The sequence below is a fragment of the Temnothorax curvispinosus genome, unplaced genomic scaffold (genome assembly GCF_003070985.1).
Source record: "Temnothorax curvispinosus isolate PA1 unplaced genomic scaffold, ASM307098v1 QBEX01014009.1, whole genome shotgun sequence".
Taxonomy (NCBI): domain Eukaryota; kingdom Metazoa; phylum Arthropoda; class Insecta; order Hymenoptera; family Formicidae; genus Temnothorax; species Temnothorax curvispinosus.
The window spans coordinates 35,536-56,717 of record NW_020223789.1 but is presented as its reverse complement, the minus strand read 5'-3'; the positions used below and the strand labels follow the sequence as shown (position 1 = coordinate 56,717).

Here is a 21,182-nt window from a genome sequence, read left to right as displayed (position 1 = left end):
ATGCAGAAGCGAAAGTCATTGTTTCCCTGATCAGGAAAACAATGAAGATTTTTACATACATATTATTTATATTTTCTCTTGTTATCTCTCTTTGATGCTATTAACACTTTAAATTTATTTGTATTTTTTATTATTTCCCTTGAAATTGTAAATATTACAATTTTGTCACTTATTTTCTTCGTCATTTGTAATTGAATTTCCAAGTGATATTTGTTCAAAAATTAACCTAGCTATCTGTGTATATTAATATACGAATTTTTATATTAATGTAATATATACTTTCCATTTTATATTAATAAACGCCTGGTTATGTTCGTAACCGTTCAGAACGTGTGTTCGTATGCAGTTACTGCTCGTGTGAACTTGGTGAAAGTATTCGACGACGAATTCAATGAGTAATGAAGATAAGTGGAGTGTCCCCGCATATAAGACGCGCGCACACGTTAATTGGTCGACAGAGTTCCATTCACAGAGGAGAAGAAGAAGAAGTCTCTGTGCGTGTTACGCATCACCGAGAAATGAATGAATCTTAAACGAGTTAACGAGTGGTTCACCGAAAGACTCGAGAAAAACGCTCACGTTCTTCGTTTGCATCGCTTGTCGCTTAAAAACGAACCAGTTCAAATTCTATTTTTCTTCGTAGCTTTGTGATGAAAAGTGGACAATAACTGATCTTTGACTTTGTTCAAATGTAACGACCTGCTCTTGTTAGATCGGCTTGTTCAGAATTCCCACTGATTTCCGCTAAATTTGTGATTCGCGTGCCGTTTCGCTGAGGAATCATTGAAGCCGTAAGACGTACGTAAACAGTGCCAAATCGATACTGCTCGTGTTCCGCTAGGCAACTAGTTGCACAACTAAGTCGCAATCCTCGAACTCCTCCGTGTTTTCTCTCCCGATGTTTTCTTTCCGACTCTCTTTCCTTTCCGACGTAAAAACTTTCATTTAGCATCGAACACTGCCGATCGATTGTCTTCTTCGATTATCACTTACCTCAATTACCAACACAACTCTACTTATCTTAAAAGAAATCCTTTTGACGTTCTTTATTTTCGCCCTTTATTCAACGTTACGAATATTGTTGTTCGACTCTCCTCTTCTACAGTACGTTTTAATCTTTGATGCCATGCATTTCTTACGTTAGAGCGGCAGAACGGAGTCTCGAACAGCCGCATTGAATACACCAAAAGCGCGAGTAGAATGCGAGCTTGAAGAGCCGCACATTTCTACTTCGAGCGCTGACTCAACGTATAAATTTCCGGGCTATTTTTGAGCTGCCTCTGCGCGCATCCTCGAAAATACCGTCACGAGTGAACAAAAACGCCAAGCACGATTTCTGCTAACGGGTGCATTTACGGTACCGCGATATCTCTGATGATTGACCGATGACTCGGCGCGACTCCGGCCATGCCGGAGAGAGAGAGAGAGAGAGGAGAAAATAGGTCACGGACTTTCCCGAAATAGGTCGTTCTTCGATACAAGGCGGCCGGAGCTTTCACGTGACGGAAGCGAAATCCCGGCTTGTCCGCGTTACGAGCTTGCAAAGTCCGTTTGACGATCGAGCTTCTGTCATACGAAATTGAAAACCTCGCGGGAATATCTCAAATAGGAGAAATAACGTAATTAGCTACGTAGAAATTAAAAAAATCACATATACATATATAATAAGTGAAATCAATTTTTAGGGAATGAAACGCACACAAGATATTTAATAAATTGTAGTACAAATTAGCGAAAGGATAATTCTTTTTAAAAAGCCAAACAAGAAATAAGTTTAATTTCGCGCTTCGTTGTGATGAAAACCAGCACGCCGTGCTTCATATTCGATGTGTGCCAATTTCGATGTCCTGGATAGTGTTCGTTCGTCCCATCAATCTTCTGGTTACGTACGCCAGAGAGGACAGCCGGATAAATACTCGATAGGCTATTTCGTATCGGTCAAAACAGAAAACACTCGACGGAAGACTTTCCTCTTGGCAAGCCGCGACCAGCCCCGAAATAACGCGCGGCTCTTTTTCTCTCTCTTCGCACGAGAAAGGAAACTAACAAATATCAGAGAGAGAGAGAGAGAAAGAGAGAGAGGGGGGGGGGAATTAGAAAGAGTTAGAGGAAGAACAGATCTCCCGCTATGAGCGCGCTTAAAAATAAAGACTTACGTTGCTCTTCAAGTTCGCCCGCGCGGGAAGAAATCGGCCAAGTTCTTCCACGACGAGACGGGGGACGTTCCGGTCAGTCTTCTGGGTTAGCCCGTCGAGTTTTTATCAGAGTGAAAGCACACGATGGAGTGTACGAGAGTCGACTTCGCGCTCGGTGGAGCGTGAGAGCGTGAAGGGGAGAAGGGAGGAGAGATCTTCTCTCAGAGATTGCCGTGCTGTCAAATGTTGCTGGGCGCGATCGAAAAATGACGACCACCCACGGCGGCCACATGTACTATGTGATTAAGGTGCCCAAGGACACCGACGGCAACGAGAGGTAATCGCACTCGACAGCTCCTTTACATAAGCACCCCCCCAACACCCTCGATAATGCCCTCCTTCTGCAACACCTATTCTCTTCACCCGCGGTTTCTTCGTCGTTTGCGTCCTGTTCGCGTCATCTTCGGTTCGCCGCATATGAGATATCGCATCTCGAAAGCTTCAGCTGACAGACTTATGAACAATGTCTTGCGATAATCGAAAATATTGCATTAAAACGGAATGATTTTTCTACGAAAATATATTTTAATTCTTGCGAGACGTTCTGAAATTTCGTACAGTAAAAAACTCGGACCACATAGAAGTAATTAAGCGACGAAATTTTTTTAAATCTTATACATATATATTTCATTTTTCACTGGAAGTTACTCAAAGATTGTTGATATCTAAACCTTACATTTTGTATATGACAGCTCGATATTTTTCATCTCTTCTAGTTCATTGCCTCATCATCTTGCGTTTTCTTCCTCATTCCCTTTCATGCTTTCCTTCTCCTCGTTTTTCTCGTCTCCTTTCTGTCTTCTTTTCACATGCTGGTTTCTTTTCATCGCGAGAATAGTTGGCTAGATTCGATCGTTGCGCAACCGTGCTCGAGCTATGAACCGCATCGGCCTCAAAGAGCAAAGAGCGACGTCTCTCTCGGAGGTCTTCAACCCCTGACCGATTGTATAAACCTAGACAAGGGTTACATATTAACCGCAAAATCCGCCGACGGATCATGACGGTTATATATATATATATATATATATATGTTTTATTTCGAATAATTATCAAAAGTACGGAGTTATTTTTGATATATTTGTGACAAATACGAGTATCATTCGAGAATTAATCGTAAATTAAGAGATAAATGTTATAATAATGTTTATTTTAATAATTTGTTATATTAGTTATATAAGGCTCGAAGAAATTCGAGATTAATAAAGGCAGAGTTATAAACAATAATATTTAGATTAAATATAAATTTTTCGCCTTTCGAGAGTTGATTATCGATATTAGCTTTGAATTCGTTGTTTGAATAATAAATATTGAAAAGTTTGTGATTACTGTATAAAATGTTTTAAATGACTAATTAAATACCAATTGATTTGATTTACTTTATTAAAGACTTATTTCCAAATAGATATTTTTATATAGACATTAAATCATAATTGATTTTATAATGAGGAAATATCCAAACAAGTATATTATAATTGTTCACAGCATTATTCGTTATGCTATTTAGAAAATGGTCGAGCCAAATAGAAAAATCGTCAGTTAAAAATGAATGAAGATTATTGTTAATGGAAAGAACGAGAAAGATGAAAGAAACTCAATTGCGTCTGGAATCTTCACCTTTAGCGAAGTTACCTTGAATTGATCGAATAATATTACAAGAAGTAGTGAAAGAAAAACGGAGGTCGATTGCGATCGATCGTGCCGTCGGAAATCTGAACCGGTCCTCATTTCCTATCCGTCTAGACGTTATTTCTAAACGGCCGATTGCACCACACAGTCATCTGCGACAAACCTATATATTAAATTAGTAATCCAGGAAATAAGCCGTCCAATTTCTCAACGGTATCTAATGACTTAGTTTTGCACGTGCAAATTTTCGCATTGGCGATTAGAAGATCAAATTAATATATTTTATATATAATTAATATCCCAATCTCAATTTAATTTATTCTTCAAAGCAAATGAAATGTCGAGAAGAGACGAATATATAGAGAGAAAAAAAATACTCGAAGGGAAATACTCATAATAAAAAAAAGAAGAGAAAATTCTACAATTCCGACACGCAGATTCTAGCTGGCGCGACCGGGAAGCAGCGTGCAGATCGACCGGAAGTCCGTGCGCACGTATAACAAGCACGTGCGCTAAGCGCGGACGGGTAACAGTGCACCACGGCGCAATTAAGCGCAGCGGTGAAGTTAATGTCACGGTCATCGCGGAGCGGATCGCAATTGAGCGTAATTTGCTCGGCGCGCCTGCAACCGATCGAACGTTACTATATAGGGACGCGTTTAAATTTAAAGTTTCTTGCACAATGCCAGGCAACAGGCAATAGGAACTGGAAATAACAAAAAAAATCGTTAATTACAACTTAAAAAATTCGAATGCTATGATTGGAACGCACAGAATTTCCATGCAACGTGACGGAAACTCTGTGTCTATTGCCTGTGTCACTGTTTATTCTGAATTTATACATGTGATTTCTGATTTCTATTCCCTGTTCTTATTGCCTGTTGCCTGGCATTGTGCAAGGGGCTTAACATTTAGGATCTCAACAATTTTTCGCGCGAGGTATTAACAATTTTGAATTTGACGATAAACAAACGATTTGTTGACGCGATCGACGAATGATCGATATGCGTCATGAACGTGCAGAGACGTCTCTTGACGCGATATCTTTACCGGGCACTTTCGATATCGGCGTAAAACGATTGTGTACAAAAAAATGCTTGGTATCGATGCCGCGTTAGTGCTCAGCAAGATAGAGACGTCCCTATTTATTATCGCGCGCCGCGATACGAAACTTTCGGACTCGCCTGTCGCGAGTGCATGCGGTATGCGGTTCTTCAAGGTGATCGCGAAATTATTCCACCTGGCTTCGTAAAACTCGCGTTAAAACCCGCCAGCTGCGGCTTTTGTTATCCGCGGGCGTATCTTGAGAACCGCTGCGAGCGACGCGAGGCGTGCGTGTGCCTGCGATTAGCGTTCCGTGAATCGGAATTTAATTAGAGAGTCGAGGAAACGAGGAAAGGAAGCGTCTTGCAAACCTTTCTTCCCGCGTATCTATATCCGCGCCGTGGAGACCTCGGCAGTCACCGATAGCGTGCGATTAACTTGAAGTACAATACACTGAGAAAAAATTTTTTTCGCATTTTAACAAATATTAATTTGCATACAACTGTAACTTTATTTACTGAAATAAAGGAAATTTTCTGTTTTATTAGTATATTTTTTTCTCGGTGAATACACAATAAAAAGGAAAATTTTCTTCATTTTAATAAATGGAGTCGCAGTTGTATGCAAACTAATATTTACTAAAATGTAGAAATTTTTTTCAGTGTATTTTTGGACCTAAAGAGTCGAAGGATCCGAAAATTTCAGAGGAGATTTTTCGAGATGAAAAACTGCGTGCCTCCATGATAAATAACGTAGATATAGAAAAGTTGCAAAATGAATTTCTACGTGAAATAACAGATCTGCGGTGCTTATCAAAATAGATTTTATTTAAAAAAATGTAAACTCGATTTATTAAATTATTATAACTTTTTGTCTTGCGCGTTGTAAGTTTTTAAATAATTATATTTAGACATTTTAATTGGATTTGTATTTCTGTCAAGTCAAGTAGCTTATTTTCCTGATTATAAAGATATAAGTAGGTCAATATCGATAATCTCTTGGTCTTACGCTCTGTTGCTTCAAGAGTTTTGCATTAAGCTGGCACTATATTAAGAAAGAAAATGCTTGAGTGCACAAAACTGACGCTTGGATGAATAAAACAGATATTAAGTTGAGACTGAACAAATTGCATAATTAAACCGTTTGCTTTTAATAACGTTAATTACTAATGCGTCGACAAAATTTACTATTGCATTAATATGTAATCTACTCAAGTTTACATTTTTTTAAATAATGGCCGTCAGTTTTACGCATCGAGGCAGTTTTATCCTCGTGTATATCAACGATCGCGATCTTTTACGCTATATGGGAGGAATTATCTCGTGCTAGAAAGCATTTTCCATATAAAACGCAATTTTTATGCAGCGAGATCCATCATTAAGATATCCAGAAGCACGTGTTATTATTATCACATAGCACGATATTATCAAATATAGGACGATTCATAAGTGACATATAAACATTAATAGTCGATTTCTTATTTAAATTTAAGGAAATTTTTACGAAATGATATAAAATTCTTAATTATTTATTTATCTCGTATTCATGGAAGTAAACTCTTTAAAACACAAAATCCGAATAGCACATATAGAGAATAAAGTGCTAAAAAAAGAAGATGCATAACAATAATATTCAATGAAGATGAAGATGTTCTCGCAAACCAGTAAACTTCACAAACTAAATGATCTCTTTGTTTTTCAATTAATCTGAAGTAAATCTTATTGTAACAAAAGTTTACATCTAGTTATATCAGATCAAGAAAGATGAAGATCTTTTTGCATTAAATTTACGAACGAAATTAAATAATCTCTTTGGTTTTTATTTGATTTAAAGTAAATCCTATTTGAAAATCTGAAAGATTGCGATGGAAGCAATAATCCTCGGCAAGAATCGTTGTCCGAATAAGGAATCTCGTTTGAGATTCGCGAAATATAACGAGAGGAATTTTTTGCGCAAAACTAACCGCAGCTTTTTCTGATTTCAGTACGGACAGCGGCTGGGACAACCCGTTCAGGCCGGACGGCGATCTCTCTCGGGAAGCCGATGAGATCGTCGAGCTGATAAAGGGCGGGAAGCCGATCACGCCGACCCCGGGTCAAAACGCGCCGCCGTTGCCGGGATGCGATGGTAAATCCAGTACCAGTCCACTCCTCAAATCCGCGAATTGCCACGCCAATTCGTCGCCGAGGCCGGGCCAGGAGAATGGCAGCGCACACGGTGGCACTCCTTCCAAGACCGGCAATCAGCCTGTTAATTTTGAAAAGGTAAAACGAAAAGGACACGTAACAACTTACTCTATTTTTGCTTCTAGTTTGATAGTGCCTGTATTTAATGTTGGAAGGTCTACCAAATTGAACATAAGGTAGACTGGTGGAGGGATCACAGAAGAAACGAGATAATTTTAACAACTGTTTGTAGTGATGAAATGTATCTGGTTCAGGTCGGCGCGTCCCGGACCGCGACGGTGGAAGTCGCGAGGATGACGGCGCAGGGCCCGGGCGACGCATCACAGGTCGAGCACGTCACTCTGAAGAAGAAGCCTAAGTGCAAGTGCTGCGTGCTGCAGTAATGATCGCGCGACGAAGGTGGCGGGGACGCGCACGTGAGACGGACTCTCCTTCATTATCGGGAGCGTGACTTCAGCTTCGAAGCTACCAAAGAAGTCACGGCTGGGCAGCTCGAAGCATCGAGAGCGCATCGATGAAGAAGCGGCTCGAAGAGGATGCCGGAAACACAAGGAGAGCGCCGGCATCCTGAACACGCTCGGGGCCTGAGAGGAACAAGTCCAGAAGATGACTTCTTGGAGAGAAAGAGAGAGAGAAAAGAGAGTTTCGTCTTTGAAGAAACGTGGAGCGAAGTATTTGAAGCGAATGTGATTGCGAATAAGAGAGCGCTGTCAGATTGTTGAGAATCTGAAGAATGAAATGGAGTAAGTCGAACAAGATGTCAAAGAAGCTTCGTGTCTTTTAATCACGAAGAAATTCCGATGGGAAAAGAGGGCTTGATCAGAATACAAAGAAAATGAGGTAAGAGATTATCGATTCTTGTTGAGGAGATTGAAATCTCTCTTAAGATATTCTGGAACGTGAAGATTGAAGCTAACTCTTGCCGTGAAAGATTCAACTCTCACCAAGCTATCTCCGGTTTTCGAGCACAGGAAAGAAGGCGTCCACGTGGAAGACAAGAACGAGGAACGAATCGTCAGTGCGCGAACATTGAACCGCTTTTCGAGACAGTGATATTTTATGATGTTATTCATAAAATGTTCATTTTATGATGCGAGAGACTAGAGCTAGGAAAGAAACGGGAGAAGAAAGAGAAAGAAAAAAGAAATCTATATATATATATATTATACATACAAAACTATATTGTAGATACAGAATGGTAGCTGTATAGCTTATATGCTTTTACTATCGTGGTTAATTATCGTCAGGATTATCGTGATTTCAAGAATGCATCGTGCGCGTAGAGCGAGAACGAAAAAGAAAGAATGCGTGAGAGAAAGCGCGAATGTGCGAGAGAGAAAGGGAGAGATGACGATGAATGATATGACTATAAGGGGAAGAGTGTGCGCGACGAGGCATGTAAAGTTCCGCGGGACGTCATTCGTCCGTTAGATCTCGGTGCGAGCAGATACATCGCCGTTTCTGAGGAAGCTAACTCGGCAGCTTTGATCAATCTTTTCTTTAATGCACTGCGAAGGGTATTCGACGCGTCGAACAGCGCTGTATACGGAAAGAGTGTACCAGGATATACCGCGTACTCCGTTGCGTCTACGAATTTCTTGATCAATCTCGGGTCGATTTTAATCATTTTACTAACAACAAAATATGTCGTTTGTGATCAAGAAAGAGTACGCGGTTTTTGGCACACTTTGTATGATAGGTAAAGCGTTTTATTTCATTAAACGCATCGAAGAGTTCCGTAGGTAAAATTCTCTCTTCTTCCTCTTTTATATTTATTATTTCAGACAGAATTTTGTTGTCTTAAAAAATTATTATTATTCTATTCCCTTCGCTTATTTTTATTTCACTTCCGAAAATTTATATGTTAAAATTTTGACATACAGCGAGACCTTCGTATTCGTCAAGGTAAATAATAATAATAGAACAGGGGTCGGATATCCCTCTCCCATGAAAACAGGCGTAACGAGGCGTAAGTGGATGACCAAACAGGAAATGGTCTCAAATGCTGAAAAGTAATATAGCTAATAATATTAATCAGTAGAAGGTACTGGTTACCGTCTACATTGACTGCGTTTCGAAAATATAATGTTCAAATGATTAATTTTTTTTAAATGCGTTTGATCGGTAGACGTAGAAGTATTTAAGATCGTTAATTGATAATTAACCATTGTGTCTTGACGTGTGATTATAATAATCAATGAAGATTTCCGAAAACTAATGATTATGATGGATGCAATAATGCTATTTATTAGGGTTGCTTGTCATGATTATAGGTTTTATTATAAATTTTACTACATTTATATATTTATTTTGTTTGTGTCATCGGGAATGACACAACGAGGAACGTTTCTTCTCGATTACTATTTCCCAAAATCTTTGATCTGGTCCCACAACTAGTATCTAATGATAAGGCAGCTTGTTCCTAATTTTACCTGCGGAACTCCAAAGAAGAAAGGATTATTTTCGCGCGGGTATAAATAGCGATTAATGCGTTAAACGCTATTGCTCTTACAAAGTTCGAGTCTTGAGAATCTTCACGCGTGTCTCTTATAGAACATCGTTGGATCAGTTGTTGATTGCCCTCGAATCGGTAAGTCCGCCCTCAGTTTTGTCCGCCACAAAATGCGAAATTAATCCCGAATCTTTTTTTATAGCGATCGATATACATGTGAGATTTTCTATCGTAACAGATTATGCAAAGTATTCGATTTGATTGCGATTTTTTAGCAATTTTAGGAAAATTTAAAGGAAAGGCGAGAAGAAGTTATTCTTGCGGTTAATCATGGTGAATAAAATCGCGCCTTTTTGAACATGCCGAGGGTTCGATCTTGAGGCCTCGTCATGTTCGACCGAGTACCTAAGTGCATTTCGTTAATTATCCATCATGAGCGCCGCCAGAATTGTCCATAGAGGCACGCATATGCAGGATTGTTGAAATATAAAATCTTTTTGTCACGATTATATATACATTTTATATATACAGTGCGTTTTATTATTGAACTGAAAGGAATTTCTTTCCTTGTTTTATAACATTAATGGCATGGTGTCGGAAATTTTAAATTAAAAAATTTTAACTGAGCGTTTCTTCGCTCTCTTTTTCGCCTTTCTTCGGAAATTCGGATGAGCGTGCCCCCTGCCCTTTTCTCACGACGCTCATGATTTTTATGTACCTGCGTTAATGAGTTCCGCGTTCGATTAGGGCAAGCTGGGACAAAACAAACTATTCAAAACTCACGATTACGAGCCTTAAATTACATAATTTAAATTTACATTCTGGAAACACGGTAGAACAATCGGTTTTCAAATTAGTCACAGAATTGTTGAAATGCATAATTTAATCAGACACTTTACTAGCTCAGCTTGCTCTAATCGACGGCGAAAGCGGAAGGTCGCGAGGTGCCGGGGGAAGAGGAACCGGATTATTCGGACGGTGTCGAAGATACTATTTTCCTAATTAACGAGCCGCTCGGAGGAGGAAATCCCGGCGCCTCCCCGCTTCCGCGCGGTGGCGATTTTTAATGGACGAAAACAATTTATTGTGCGAACTAGTCGAAGGTATCGGGAGGTGTTAACTCTTCGTGGCGGCGATCACATAAAATGTCTTTTGTATCATAATTGTTTTAAAGTTTCTAGTTGCATATATACATATATACAAGGGATACATTACAAGAGGGAGAAAGTACTACAAGTGGGAGAGTACCGGCATCGTTGCATGCACAAAGCGCGAAGCTAAATCTGCTCGAAATCCTTTTAATTTTACATCGTAAAATATCGCCCCTTTCTAAACGATATCAATAATTTATATCGAACGGTATTGATAATTCGATTTTAAGTCTCGTTAGAAGATAGTCGACGAACGTATGCAACGGAGTATATCTTTACTTTTTCTTATTCTTTTATCTGCTCTGACAATGTGCCCTTTCGCAAAAACTTGCGTTAATCCTCGTGAGGATCCGTAAGGGCTTCGACGGATCCGGAGATATTCAATATTTCGCGTGCCGCGAAGAGCCGATCGAGCGCAGTTTGCGCAGCGCAGTGCAAACGAGAGGAATCTGTAACGCGCATACCTACACACGAGAACCTCTTAACGTCTGTTCCCACGCAAAATGTTGACTCTGCTGAGCTTACAGATATTAAACGAATATTAAATGTCTTGTTAAAAAAAAAAAAAACTGGCTTGTGAAGGATGTATTGACTGTGTGATAACGAGGCCTACGAAGATTGATCCAGAATACCGTAAACATTAAGCATGATTAGAATTGAAATTCAAAATTTATGAATGAAAGAATATAACTCCGCGAGTTTCGCTTATAGAGCAATTTGAATGGAAATTAAGTCATAAATTAGCATTTTTTTTGCTTTCCAGGCATACCATAGAGCGTGCAGAAATTTACGAGCTCGTTTTCGGATCTGTTTTCGTAGGTCAACGGCCTCCTAATGAAACGCCCGTTCCATCTTGTCCCTTCGGTATTCCGCAAGAATCCAGAAAATGCGAAATAATAAATTACGAACTCAAGATGAGATGTGAACTCGACGAAAGACGAGCCATAAAAAGCAAATTATACTCCGTTATTAATTACTAACTTATGTTGATTGTAATATTTGTGTTGCATAAGGCAAATTATTTATTGAGTATGAAATAACCGATCAATTTAAAATACCTCTCGACACTATCTATCAAAGTGGCGACGACTTGGTAATAATTAACGGCCACTCTCGCTTGTAAATATCACGCACTAGTGAATGGCTTTCTACCGGACGGACGATTATCTTTTTTATAATATTCCAAGGAGTTTCATATTTGGCTTAAGAAAGAAATCGTGAAGTAGACCTCTTCGCGTACGAATTTTACACATTTAAATACGAACTTTGTGGAACACCGGCGAAAAGTACACGCTGCGATTATTAATCGTATTGTGCAATCGTTAGTAATCGATTGTTTTCCCGCCGCAAATTTTTAACGCGCGTATAGGTAACTAATTAGCGTTGAATTAATGATACGTATAACTGCGAGTCGAATAGCGTGACGTGAAAAATTACCGATTAAGAAACTAAATGGTGCAGATTTATCATTTTCCGCCGCTTTTCTCGCGTCGACGTGGCCGACGCATTTATTATCGCGTATATCCAACTCGCGGCTCGTGATCCTTTCGCCGAGGCGATCCGAGTAGGCGATAATCAAATGATGAAATCGTTAAGTCACCCGACGGGATTATGTTAATTGATATTGCAAACACAGGGTAGCGTCCTTACGTGATCCAGGTTCGTCCCAGATTTGCAGCGGGGATGCATCTCTCACCGCGGACATTAACCGGCTCGATACTTGGCGCCTCGCCAATGATTGATTTGCCAGAGTGCAACGGCCTCAGATTTTCCATCGCCATGCAGTTTCCTCGCGATGCAATCTAGGAAAAACGACTGTCGGACTCTTTCCTCGTTATTTGTGCTTTCTAAATTCTAAATTGATTCTTTATTGTTATTATTATCGGGCAAATATCAATTTTATGCCCTTCAATATTACCTAGCCATCCATTTTCGGGTGATAGATGAGTTCGCAAGGACCTCGTCACCCGCAAACAGTTTTATTTACTCACAGTCAGTCAAAAGTGATATATAAGGATATTGATCAAAAGTAAAAAAAAAAGTAAAAAATATTATTTGTACAATATAATGCGTTTATTACAGCAAAAGAAATAAATCTATTATCTATTTTAGCGATTGACAATATGATTGGCTCTGCATACTCTACGTACGATCACGCACTTCTCTGCACGCTCATAATTAGCTTGACAGTCAAAGTGTTAATTAATTAAATTACCACTGTAATATCGTCGTACTTAGGCAACTAAAGTTACGTATAATTATAGGGAGATGAAGTAATACACGCCATATCCTTTTTTTTTTATTTAGAATGTTTAGTCATCTTTCTCGTGCGGGATGACAACCGTGAAAACCGTGATTTTGCCCTACCTATTAATTACCGTAAAACAAACTGCCGCCGCGGTTTATCGGTTGCCATTATCGGTTCGCAGGGAGTTGGCTGCCTATTTAGGATCGATACACGAAAGTATGTCAACTATAATCGCGGTCTCGCGATACTCACGTCGTCGCGCGTGCCCCCCAGTGCACGCCGTAGCTCGTTTCATTCACGTTCCCCTCGATCATCCTCAACGACGCACTCGAGAGGCACCGTAACGACAGTTAAAAATAACGACGAGCGAACGCGGCAGTTATTATCAGATCACGCGAAGGGCTCGCAGCCAGAGTAGCCTAGCTGACCCACAATTTCTAAATAAAGAAGTTATTTTATTTATTCGCCCTCCCCGCCCCTCTCGAGTTATCATTCGCGCGAGACCAGATAATAAAATTTGGCAGGTGTTGTAGTTTTCCGAACAACGAACACGACACATTTTAATTTCTCAAAAAAAGATAAAAAGAGAATATCATAACGATATATCACAGATTTCGATAGGTTTCTCTGTTCTACAATTCTTCTATTACATAGTAGAGTATAAATTTATTGAATTAATCAATAATGATTAATGTCACTTGCTTTTTGTTATTATGATACATTTAGAAATTGCGCTGGCCACAGACATTCTGGTTCTAATCCTCGCGTCCAGGCATGTTCGGAACACTGGCATTTGAACACACGACGTGGGAAGAAAGAGACGGAGTTATGAAATCATAATAAATCGATGATTGAGTACGAAACGGTCAGTGTCGGAGGTGCTTTCGAGCTCTTGCACAAACATAAGCCGGCGGATGGAATCGGCTTCGGGCAATTTTTCGCACGGCCTATACGATAAAGATAAGGGGAGTTAATAAATCAACTCGCTCCGGGAGGATTGACGCTTAGACAAACCTTTAAACGTTGATTTTTATGAATGAAAAGTAAGAAACGAATTGGGATATGAGATGCAAATTAGAATTTTCTTGCGATTTATTACGAATTATTTACACTGTGTACATATTTTACGAAAGAAGTAATATAAGATGAATTATAATTCATCCCGAGAGATTGTCGTTTAAAGAGCCTTTCGTCCGTCAACTTCTGACGACGCGTCAATAATAAAAGACCACACACAGATGAATGCAAATTAACATTTATGATTTATCCGAACCGATTTTCGCTTCTTTCTATCGCGAATTTTTTCATTGGAAATATTTTAGATTTTACCAAAGGTCAAGGGGTAAATCGGCATAATGCGATAATCGCGATACACACCGTAACTCGAGGCAAATTAAATGTTACTTTATTTATCTCGTCGCGATTGCGTGCGCCGGACTATAATTTTGCGCGTACGTCGTGCTCGCGTTGCGCAAGAATATTTTTGTACGTCTCCACGAGAGAGGAGGTGTATCGGACCTTTTGCCAAAGTTACGCAACATCGAGAGTGACGGCGTTTAGCGTTACGTTATATTACATTGAACGATCTAAAATGACGATCTTCCTGGTTGCAACATTTCCAGTCGAAAATTCGCGTTCGTCAATTAAGCCGGGCCGAGGGACAAGGTTTCATCACGTATTTGCCATGCACTCTTGACGTTTAACTTCTCTATTCACGCATTTCTCCCTCCGGGTATAATCCTCTATATCTCTATAATAATGACTCAATGGGTGACTCGATCGATTTGTTAAAGAGGACCTCGAGTCACTATAACAAATTAATTATGTTAATAACCAAACGTTTTTAAGAAAAATTATTATTCGAATGTTATTTTTTCTGATATGACGGAGAAATTCTGAGGAAACTTTTGATTTTAATATCGCACTGTATATAAATTAATGTAATTAACTTATAATTATATTAATTTTAAACTTGAGTCACTATAAATTAATATAATTATAAATTAATTACATTAATTTATAGTGCAATATTAAAACCAAAAGCTTTCTCAGAATTCTTCCGCCATATTGAAAGAAAAATAACATTTGAATAACGATTTTTCTTAAAAGCGCTCGGTTTTATTCTTATAATTCGTGCGATCTCGAGCAGGAAACCTTTCTTCCCCGATGTATGAAATACAATCTACGGGATCAACGTCGATCGAGGCGATCGCTACCGTTACTAGATCGCGGAATGTGGGTTCGGCAACCGCGGTGGCATCGCGACAAAAATAAAATGTCAACGGAGAAGCGTCCCATTAGGAGAGCTCGAACGCATCCTATTAAAGGTTCAAGAGATCGCATTGTTCGTTCGCGTGCCCTTAAACGAGCCAGATCGCGGGGTCGTCGTGACAACGGTGGCCTTTAAATCGGCAACAATAAATCCACGTGTCCCTCGTTCCTCGCGTGCCCGTGCATGCCCCTATATATTTGCACCGGTCTCGCTTCACGCATCCGTCCTCGTAACGTCACTTAACTCCACGACGAGCATAAAATCTCGGAAACCTGAGTCGCGTCGATAAACAGCGAAGTCGTTTGAACTAATCTTCACGAGTAATTCAATTCACAAAAAGGAATTTTTTTAATAAAATGGCAACTCCATCAAAGACGTCAATACACGGAAGAAGAAATGATGCTGCGTTTAATTACCTAACAACAGTCTAATCGAAAATAATTTTGTTAATTCAATAACAGTATTAATGAAGCAATACGTCATGTTCTTATTTTAATAAAATGTTATTTGTTTTATTAATATTGTTATTAAATTAATAAAATTATTTTTAATTAGACTGCTGTTAGTTGATGCTGATAATTTGAGCTAAGCTCTTAAATCCTTTCTTTCTCTTTAAATATGGCGGGTTCATCGATTATTTTATCATAATTAATTTTGTTTGTATGTTTTACCGATAAGATAATTTAAATTAGAAATTTAAACTGTTGGTAAAGATTAAAGTAAAGATTTAAATTAGTGTATTAGACCTCTTTGCCCATTTAATAATTCAACTTGAAAATTTTAATTTTCTACCCTTCAGCTGCCTCTCGTCTCTGTTATACGACGTCCTGTGAGTTATTCCTATATATTCATTCCCGTAAATTCTCCCCGTTTTTACGTAAGGTCGGATTTCAAATTACCAACGCTCTTGGTCCTCGTGATTGTACACTGTGCCACGTATAAACGGTACCTGTAAACATATTAGTGCGAATAAAGAAGCGTTAAGAATCACATATACGAAAGACTTAGACCAGTTGTTCCAACCTGTTGGTTGTATGTCTCTTTTTCCTTCAAATTAGACAAAGATAGACATATGATTTAACTATCAGTTAGTTTCTCAACAGATTGAAACAACCGGTCTTTAATCCTGCAGCTAATCTCTGTCTTCCTGATGTAAAAAAAGGAATCTGCCTGAAACATCACTTATTGTTCACTTTCGGTTTGTGGTCAGCATGCCATCCACGGTTTATAGAACAACGTTCCCGAACTCCTTATACATTCACATACACGCGAAATATACGATGGGCCGCGTCGCGAGTCGCGAGCAAACGGTAGTCGCTCGCGCGGATCGTCTTCTCGAGGTGGTGATCAGAGGGGGAAGAGCGCCTGATCCGTCGTCGCGTTCACGGGGGTATATATAAGAACGGGGGCTCGCAGGACCACGGACCCGCCGACAGGACCCGATACCAGTCCCGGTGTGACACAAGGGTGCCCGCGATACCGAGCTAGGCGCTCCCGAGCCGCGCGCCGGGTGACGCAGTGCGAAGTGTCCTCGCTCGTCGTATACATCCTCGTTATCGTCGTCATAAAATGACAGCCACGATGGGTCATCGCGGGATTATACATTCGCTGGTACGTCCCGCAGGAAGAAATTTTCTCGCGACGCGATAGGAAAGAATTATTTAAACCAATATCAATATACCTTAAATTAATCCTAGCTAGCCACACTTATTTTCAAGTCCTTAAATTCGCCACACTGCAATTCGTGAGACCGTTCGACTTTGTCACATTGCCATTTTCATTCTAACTTAATATTTTTAAGCTTGTAATGTAGAAATTGGAAATACAGACTCTGAATAAGATGTTTATGAAGATGTTTGTATCAAGTAAATAATTTGCGTTTAAACTGAACAATTATTATAAGGAAACTAAAAAATTGTTATTATGTAAAATTGTAAAAAGTAGAAAACCGAAAAACGTTCAGCGGTCCACTGGACCGGAGTGTGGTGAGCTAGGGTTAAATAACATTTTGTTATTTTTAACTACCATGTGTGTCGATATTTTAACTCCAAGCTAAATTAACATTGTTTTAGTTAAATTAACGATATATTGAATAGGAGTAGTAGCGATCTATATGAATAGTTAAAACTGACTCAAACTGAGTATAATTTGACACTACGAATTTAACAGTGTGTGAAGAAAATCGAATTTACTTGGGGCCGAATTTACATAATTAACATAAATTCGTGATTCATAAATTCATATCAATTAGCTTACATTTGACAGATAAGCCAGATAAATTTAGAGATGTCACTTGTCAAACGTCATCATTCAACATATTACCTTTTTAACGGAGTTATACCAGTCATGAAAGCGATATTAATTTTGTAATTATTAAATTATTTCAATTATGATAACTTTCGGTGGTTTCGACTATTATTGTTAATTTCCAATCGATCGCTTCAGATGTGAATAATTTTTCAAAGTTTATTATTTTCGATTTTTTTTTAATTTTTATTTTGTACGTGAAAGAAACTTTATTCGTGCGCCAAACTCACAGGTTTAAATTAAAAGTCCGTCCGGCGAAAAAATAGGGAAACGCGTCGTCGTAAATTACTCTTCGGCGAAGTTCTCCATAGAAAACGCGGGAGGCGTGCTACCGACAATCCTTTCTCTCCTTCCCTTACGCAGATGCTGCGTGCCTTTCGCGGCTAACGCGAACAACGCGAATCATAAATTTCATTTGCACACACGTCGCAACTCACGTTGCGAAGCAACATTTTTGTGGAAAAGTATGCAGCCTCACTGACTGATGTGTTTGCACTCGCGACATGTTCCAATAAATACGAAATAAAATAAAAATCTTATCGATATTTCTAAAGTCGCACGTGCGACGCGCGGTTTACGCCTGCAGGTTCATTTTAGCCGTCAAAGCATATCGTGTTAACGTCAGTAGCAGCTTTATCAATCCTTTTTTAATATAAATTAACGCATCACGTAATCAGTTTAATCTCTACATAAATTATTAAATATGTCAATTTAATAAGTTAATAATTTATACGCTAATTATCGCGCCAATTACTAGTCTGTACATGTAATAGTTCAAACCGTAGATAAATTATTAAATACGTCAGTTTAATAAGTGTGTCAATTTATTAGTCAATCCAGCTCGATATTCCTAACGAACGTTAAATCATTTATATTGATCTTTGATTACGCAAACAAACGGATTTTTTTCGCTACAACCTTTCCATTACATTTCCCTCTCGCGTCTACATTTCTCTCATGCATCTCCGGAGCCGATTAACGCCAGATTAACGACTCGCCTTGGATACTTTGAGACATCAGCTCTGTTTCTCTCGCAGATGAAAGATACCGCCGCTGAGAAAGTATCGTCTCTGTCTCCGGCGCAATATATACCTTCGCGGTATGAGGGGTTGAAAGTTCATCCTTGCGGCGCGCGCGCGATTCGCGAGATTCCCATCGCGCCTTCGCAAATGACGGGGTCTAAGCGCGATATTGCGTCTTCGTAAACTCGCGGGGGCCGGTTATCGGGCCCCGAAGCGTTCAAAACGCGGGCCCGGCCGGCCCGGCCGGTCCATCCATTAAGTAGAAAGTGTCCTTTTCCGAGGGGATCCACCTCCAACACGTCGCGTATACGTACTTATATGTGCACGACGCGCGGCGATCCTCCAGCTGATTATCCAACGCGACGCGCGATGCGGTCGCGGGGTCATCCTCGGCAATATTCTCCGGTTATTCCTAGATAGATTCATTAATCCTCCCGGGCAATTTAAAGAGACAAGAGAAGGTGTTATTAATTTTCCAATTTACAAAATCGATTTTTTAAGGCAGAAATCTCGGTAAATCTCGGAAAGGATTTTACAGTTTCGACGTGAAGCTTTTTTTCACGTGGAATCGTATAACTTTTCCGATTTATTACACGAGATTTATTACAAAACACTCTTTAGATAACAACGTAGCATTGCTCGTAGCGCACAATTAAGAGGAAGGGTAATAATTGTGAAATCATAAGGCAAAGCTATCTATTTTTCTCCTCGCTGAGTCAACGTATTTATCATTTTTCTTTTTTAGCATTTTTCTCGAATAATTGGCTATATCTTAGTCAGTGTTTTTTTTTATATTAAGTTCTTTCCGAACTTTAATTACAGCTTGAAAAAAGTCAATACTTTTTGCACCTCTAATTGCTCGTTAAATTAGTATTTTTTTAACCGAGCACTTCGTGCGATCGTAGTCGATTCATTACTGAAGAGATTGAAACAATTTGAAAGTCTGTTTAATATTAACTAAGAAAAAGATATAATAAAGGTACAAAAGAATGTTTTTACAGACGAGCAGTTCAAAACTCTTGCCATAATTTATTCTCTTCTTCTTTGTCTACTTCAAATTAAGAATACAAAGGGTTCTACCAGATGACAAATCAACTGAAATTTTAAAACAAAATTGTTTTGCTTATTTATCTTCTTCTAATCATTCAAAGCTAAAAAAGTGTATGATCAATCTTTTTTGCGGACATTTAGGTATATCTAATAATCATTTTATACAGCTCAAAAACGTGCAGAAAACAATGTACTTTTTTTTTACTTAAAAAACTGATTTTTTTAAATTTAAGTTTGGTCATTTTCAAGTCCACTCTCTCATTTAAGAGTCACCTGTGTAAAGAACAACTCCCGCAGATTTGGTGTTTGCTGTCGTTCCCGGCGTCCTTCGCCGAGAGGCTGTCCCCAGATCAGAAGGCACCGCTGTTCGCGCGCGGCTCCGGCGGCCTGATCCTGAAGCCGCCCTTCGAGGGCGAGCAGAGGGCGGCCGCGGGTCCGCCGACCTCCGCGAATGTCGTCAGCGAAGACGGCGTCCAGAGGGAGGAGATCGCCACCCTGAAGCTCGTGGACGGCGAGCTGGTCCGAGTGGTAGAGGGATCCTATTCTTACAAGAGTCCCGAAGGAATCCCCGTTTCCGTTCAGTGAGGACACAATCTTATTCTCTATGATTCTTTTAACAATCGAGTGTTATCGACATATATGTTAAATCGCGTCCTCGAGAAAGATTTCAATTTTGCGCTTTATCGTTTCAATTTCCATCAAGATTGAGATTGTTTTCTAGTGTTGCTGAATCTCTAAATTTGAAATCGGAGTCTTTCGAATTTCCATTATTCGCTTAAAAAGTTAAAGCTTAGATACGACTTCGGAAACAAGGCTGCAATCCACTTAGCACTTGGAATGCTTCGAAGCATTAGATTGAACAGTCAGGACAAAGAGATCTACGCTTCGAAGCATTTCTAGCACTAAGCGGACTGCAGAACGGGTCACAAATTCTATTAGAGTAATTTTCGAGTAAATCCATTAATCCCTTTCAGTAAAGTGTGTAAAGTGTTATCTGTGATTTTTAACTCGAAGAGATAGATATTGTGACTCAAATCTGGATTCAATCAAAAACAGCTCTCACGCGGTTTCAATAATGCCTTAGTTACACCTTTTTTCCTGACGAGGAAAAAGACAAAGAAAATATAAAACGCAATCTTTGCATTCGCAAGCTACGTCGCGGACGAGAACGGGTATCGGGCTGGATTCAGAATAGGAGCTGCCGCGACCGGCGAAACGAAGGGGTCTCTCATCAGACCCCCAGGACCCTCCATCGGCCCCTCGGGACGCCAAATCGAATCCCACGTCGGACCCCCGGGACCAGGAAGTACATATCTGCCATCGAAGCCGGACGTCGATCGGAGTTATCTGCCGCCTCAATGATCTCGAAGGCTGGCGTGAACACGCTTTCCGTTTTGTCAGCACTGTGATCGGTGGATCAAGAGAGGCTAACGATTTTCTCTGTATAGAAATGTCGAGGCACAAGTAGCTTGAATTAATTAAAGAAAAAAAATTAATTCAAGCTGACTTAATTAAAGAAAACGGGATTGAAAAGTGTACAGTAGAACCTCATATCTTGGCTAACTTCCGCTACTTGCCTTGAGTCTTGACGCTTGCGGTTTGTTATCAAGATATTTAATTTAACAGTCT

At 39.6% G+C, this 21,182-nt stretch overlaps 2 protein-coding genes across 5 annotated transcripts in view; both read left to right on the top strand.

The window, feature by feature from the left end:
- Positions 1-11,238, top strand: part of LOC112464217 — a 68,601-nt gene extending 57,363 nt beyond the window's left edge. For 3 of the 4 annotated variants that reach the window (XM_025031076.1, XM_025031074.1, XM_025031077.1), the window contains 2 exons: positions 6,850-7,129; positions 7,306-11,238. In XM_025031076.1, the coding sequence (XP_024886844.1) occupies positions 6,850-7,129; positions 7,306-7,434 (409 nt within the window). In that variant the 3' untranslated portion in view covers positions 7,435-11,238. Of the gene's footprint in view, positions 1-6,849; positions 7,130-7,283 lie in introns of all 4 variants that reach the window. The other variant, XM_025031078.1, reaches the window with a different exon arrangement.
- A 5,376-nt stretch (positions 11,239-16,614) lies between these two features.
- On the top strand, positions 16,615-21,079 carry LOC112464212. The gene is made up of 3 exons (XM_025031067.1): positions 16,615-16,785; positions 19,851-20,134; positions 20,705-21,079. Exons 1-3 carry the CDS (start codon positions 16,744-16,746, stop codon positions 20,913-20,915), a joined length of 537 nt encoding a protein of 178 aa, XP_024886835.1. The 5' UTR covers positions 16,615-16,743; the 3' UTR covers positions 20,916-21,079.
- Positions 21,080-21,182: the final 103 nt, after the last annotated feature.

What these genes read in the sequence shown, in the direction of transcription:
- LOC112464212 (XM_025031067.1), top strand. Translation starts at nt 16,744, where the DNA reads ATGACAGCCACGATGGGTCATCGCGGGATTATACATTCGCTG. An exon ending in GCGGGATTATACATTCGCTG is followed by an intron (nt 16,786 to 19,850) that starts GTACGTCCCGCA and finishes CAACTCCCGCAG; the next exon opens with ATTTGGTGTTTGCTGTCGTT. An exon ending in GGAATCCCCGTTTCCGTTCA is followed by an intron (nt 20,135 to 20,704) that starts GTGAGGACACAA and finishes TGCATTCGCAAG; the next exon opens with CTACGTCGCGGACGAGAACG.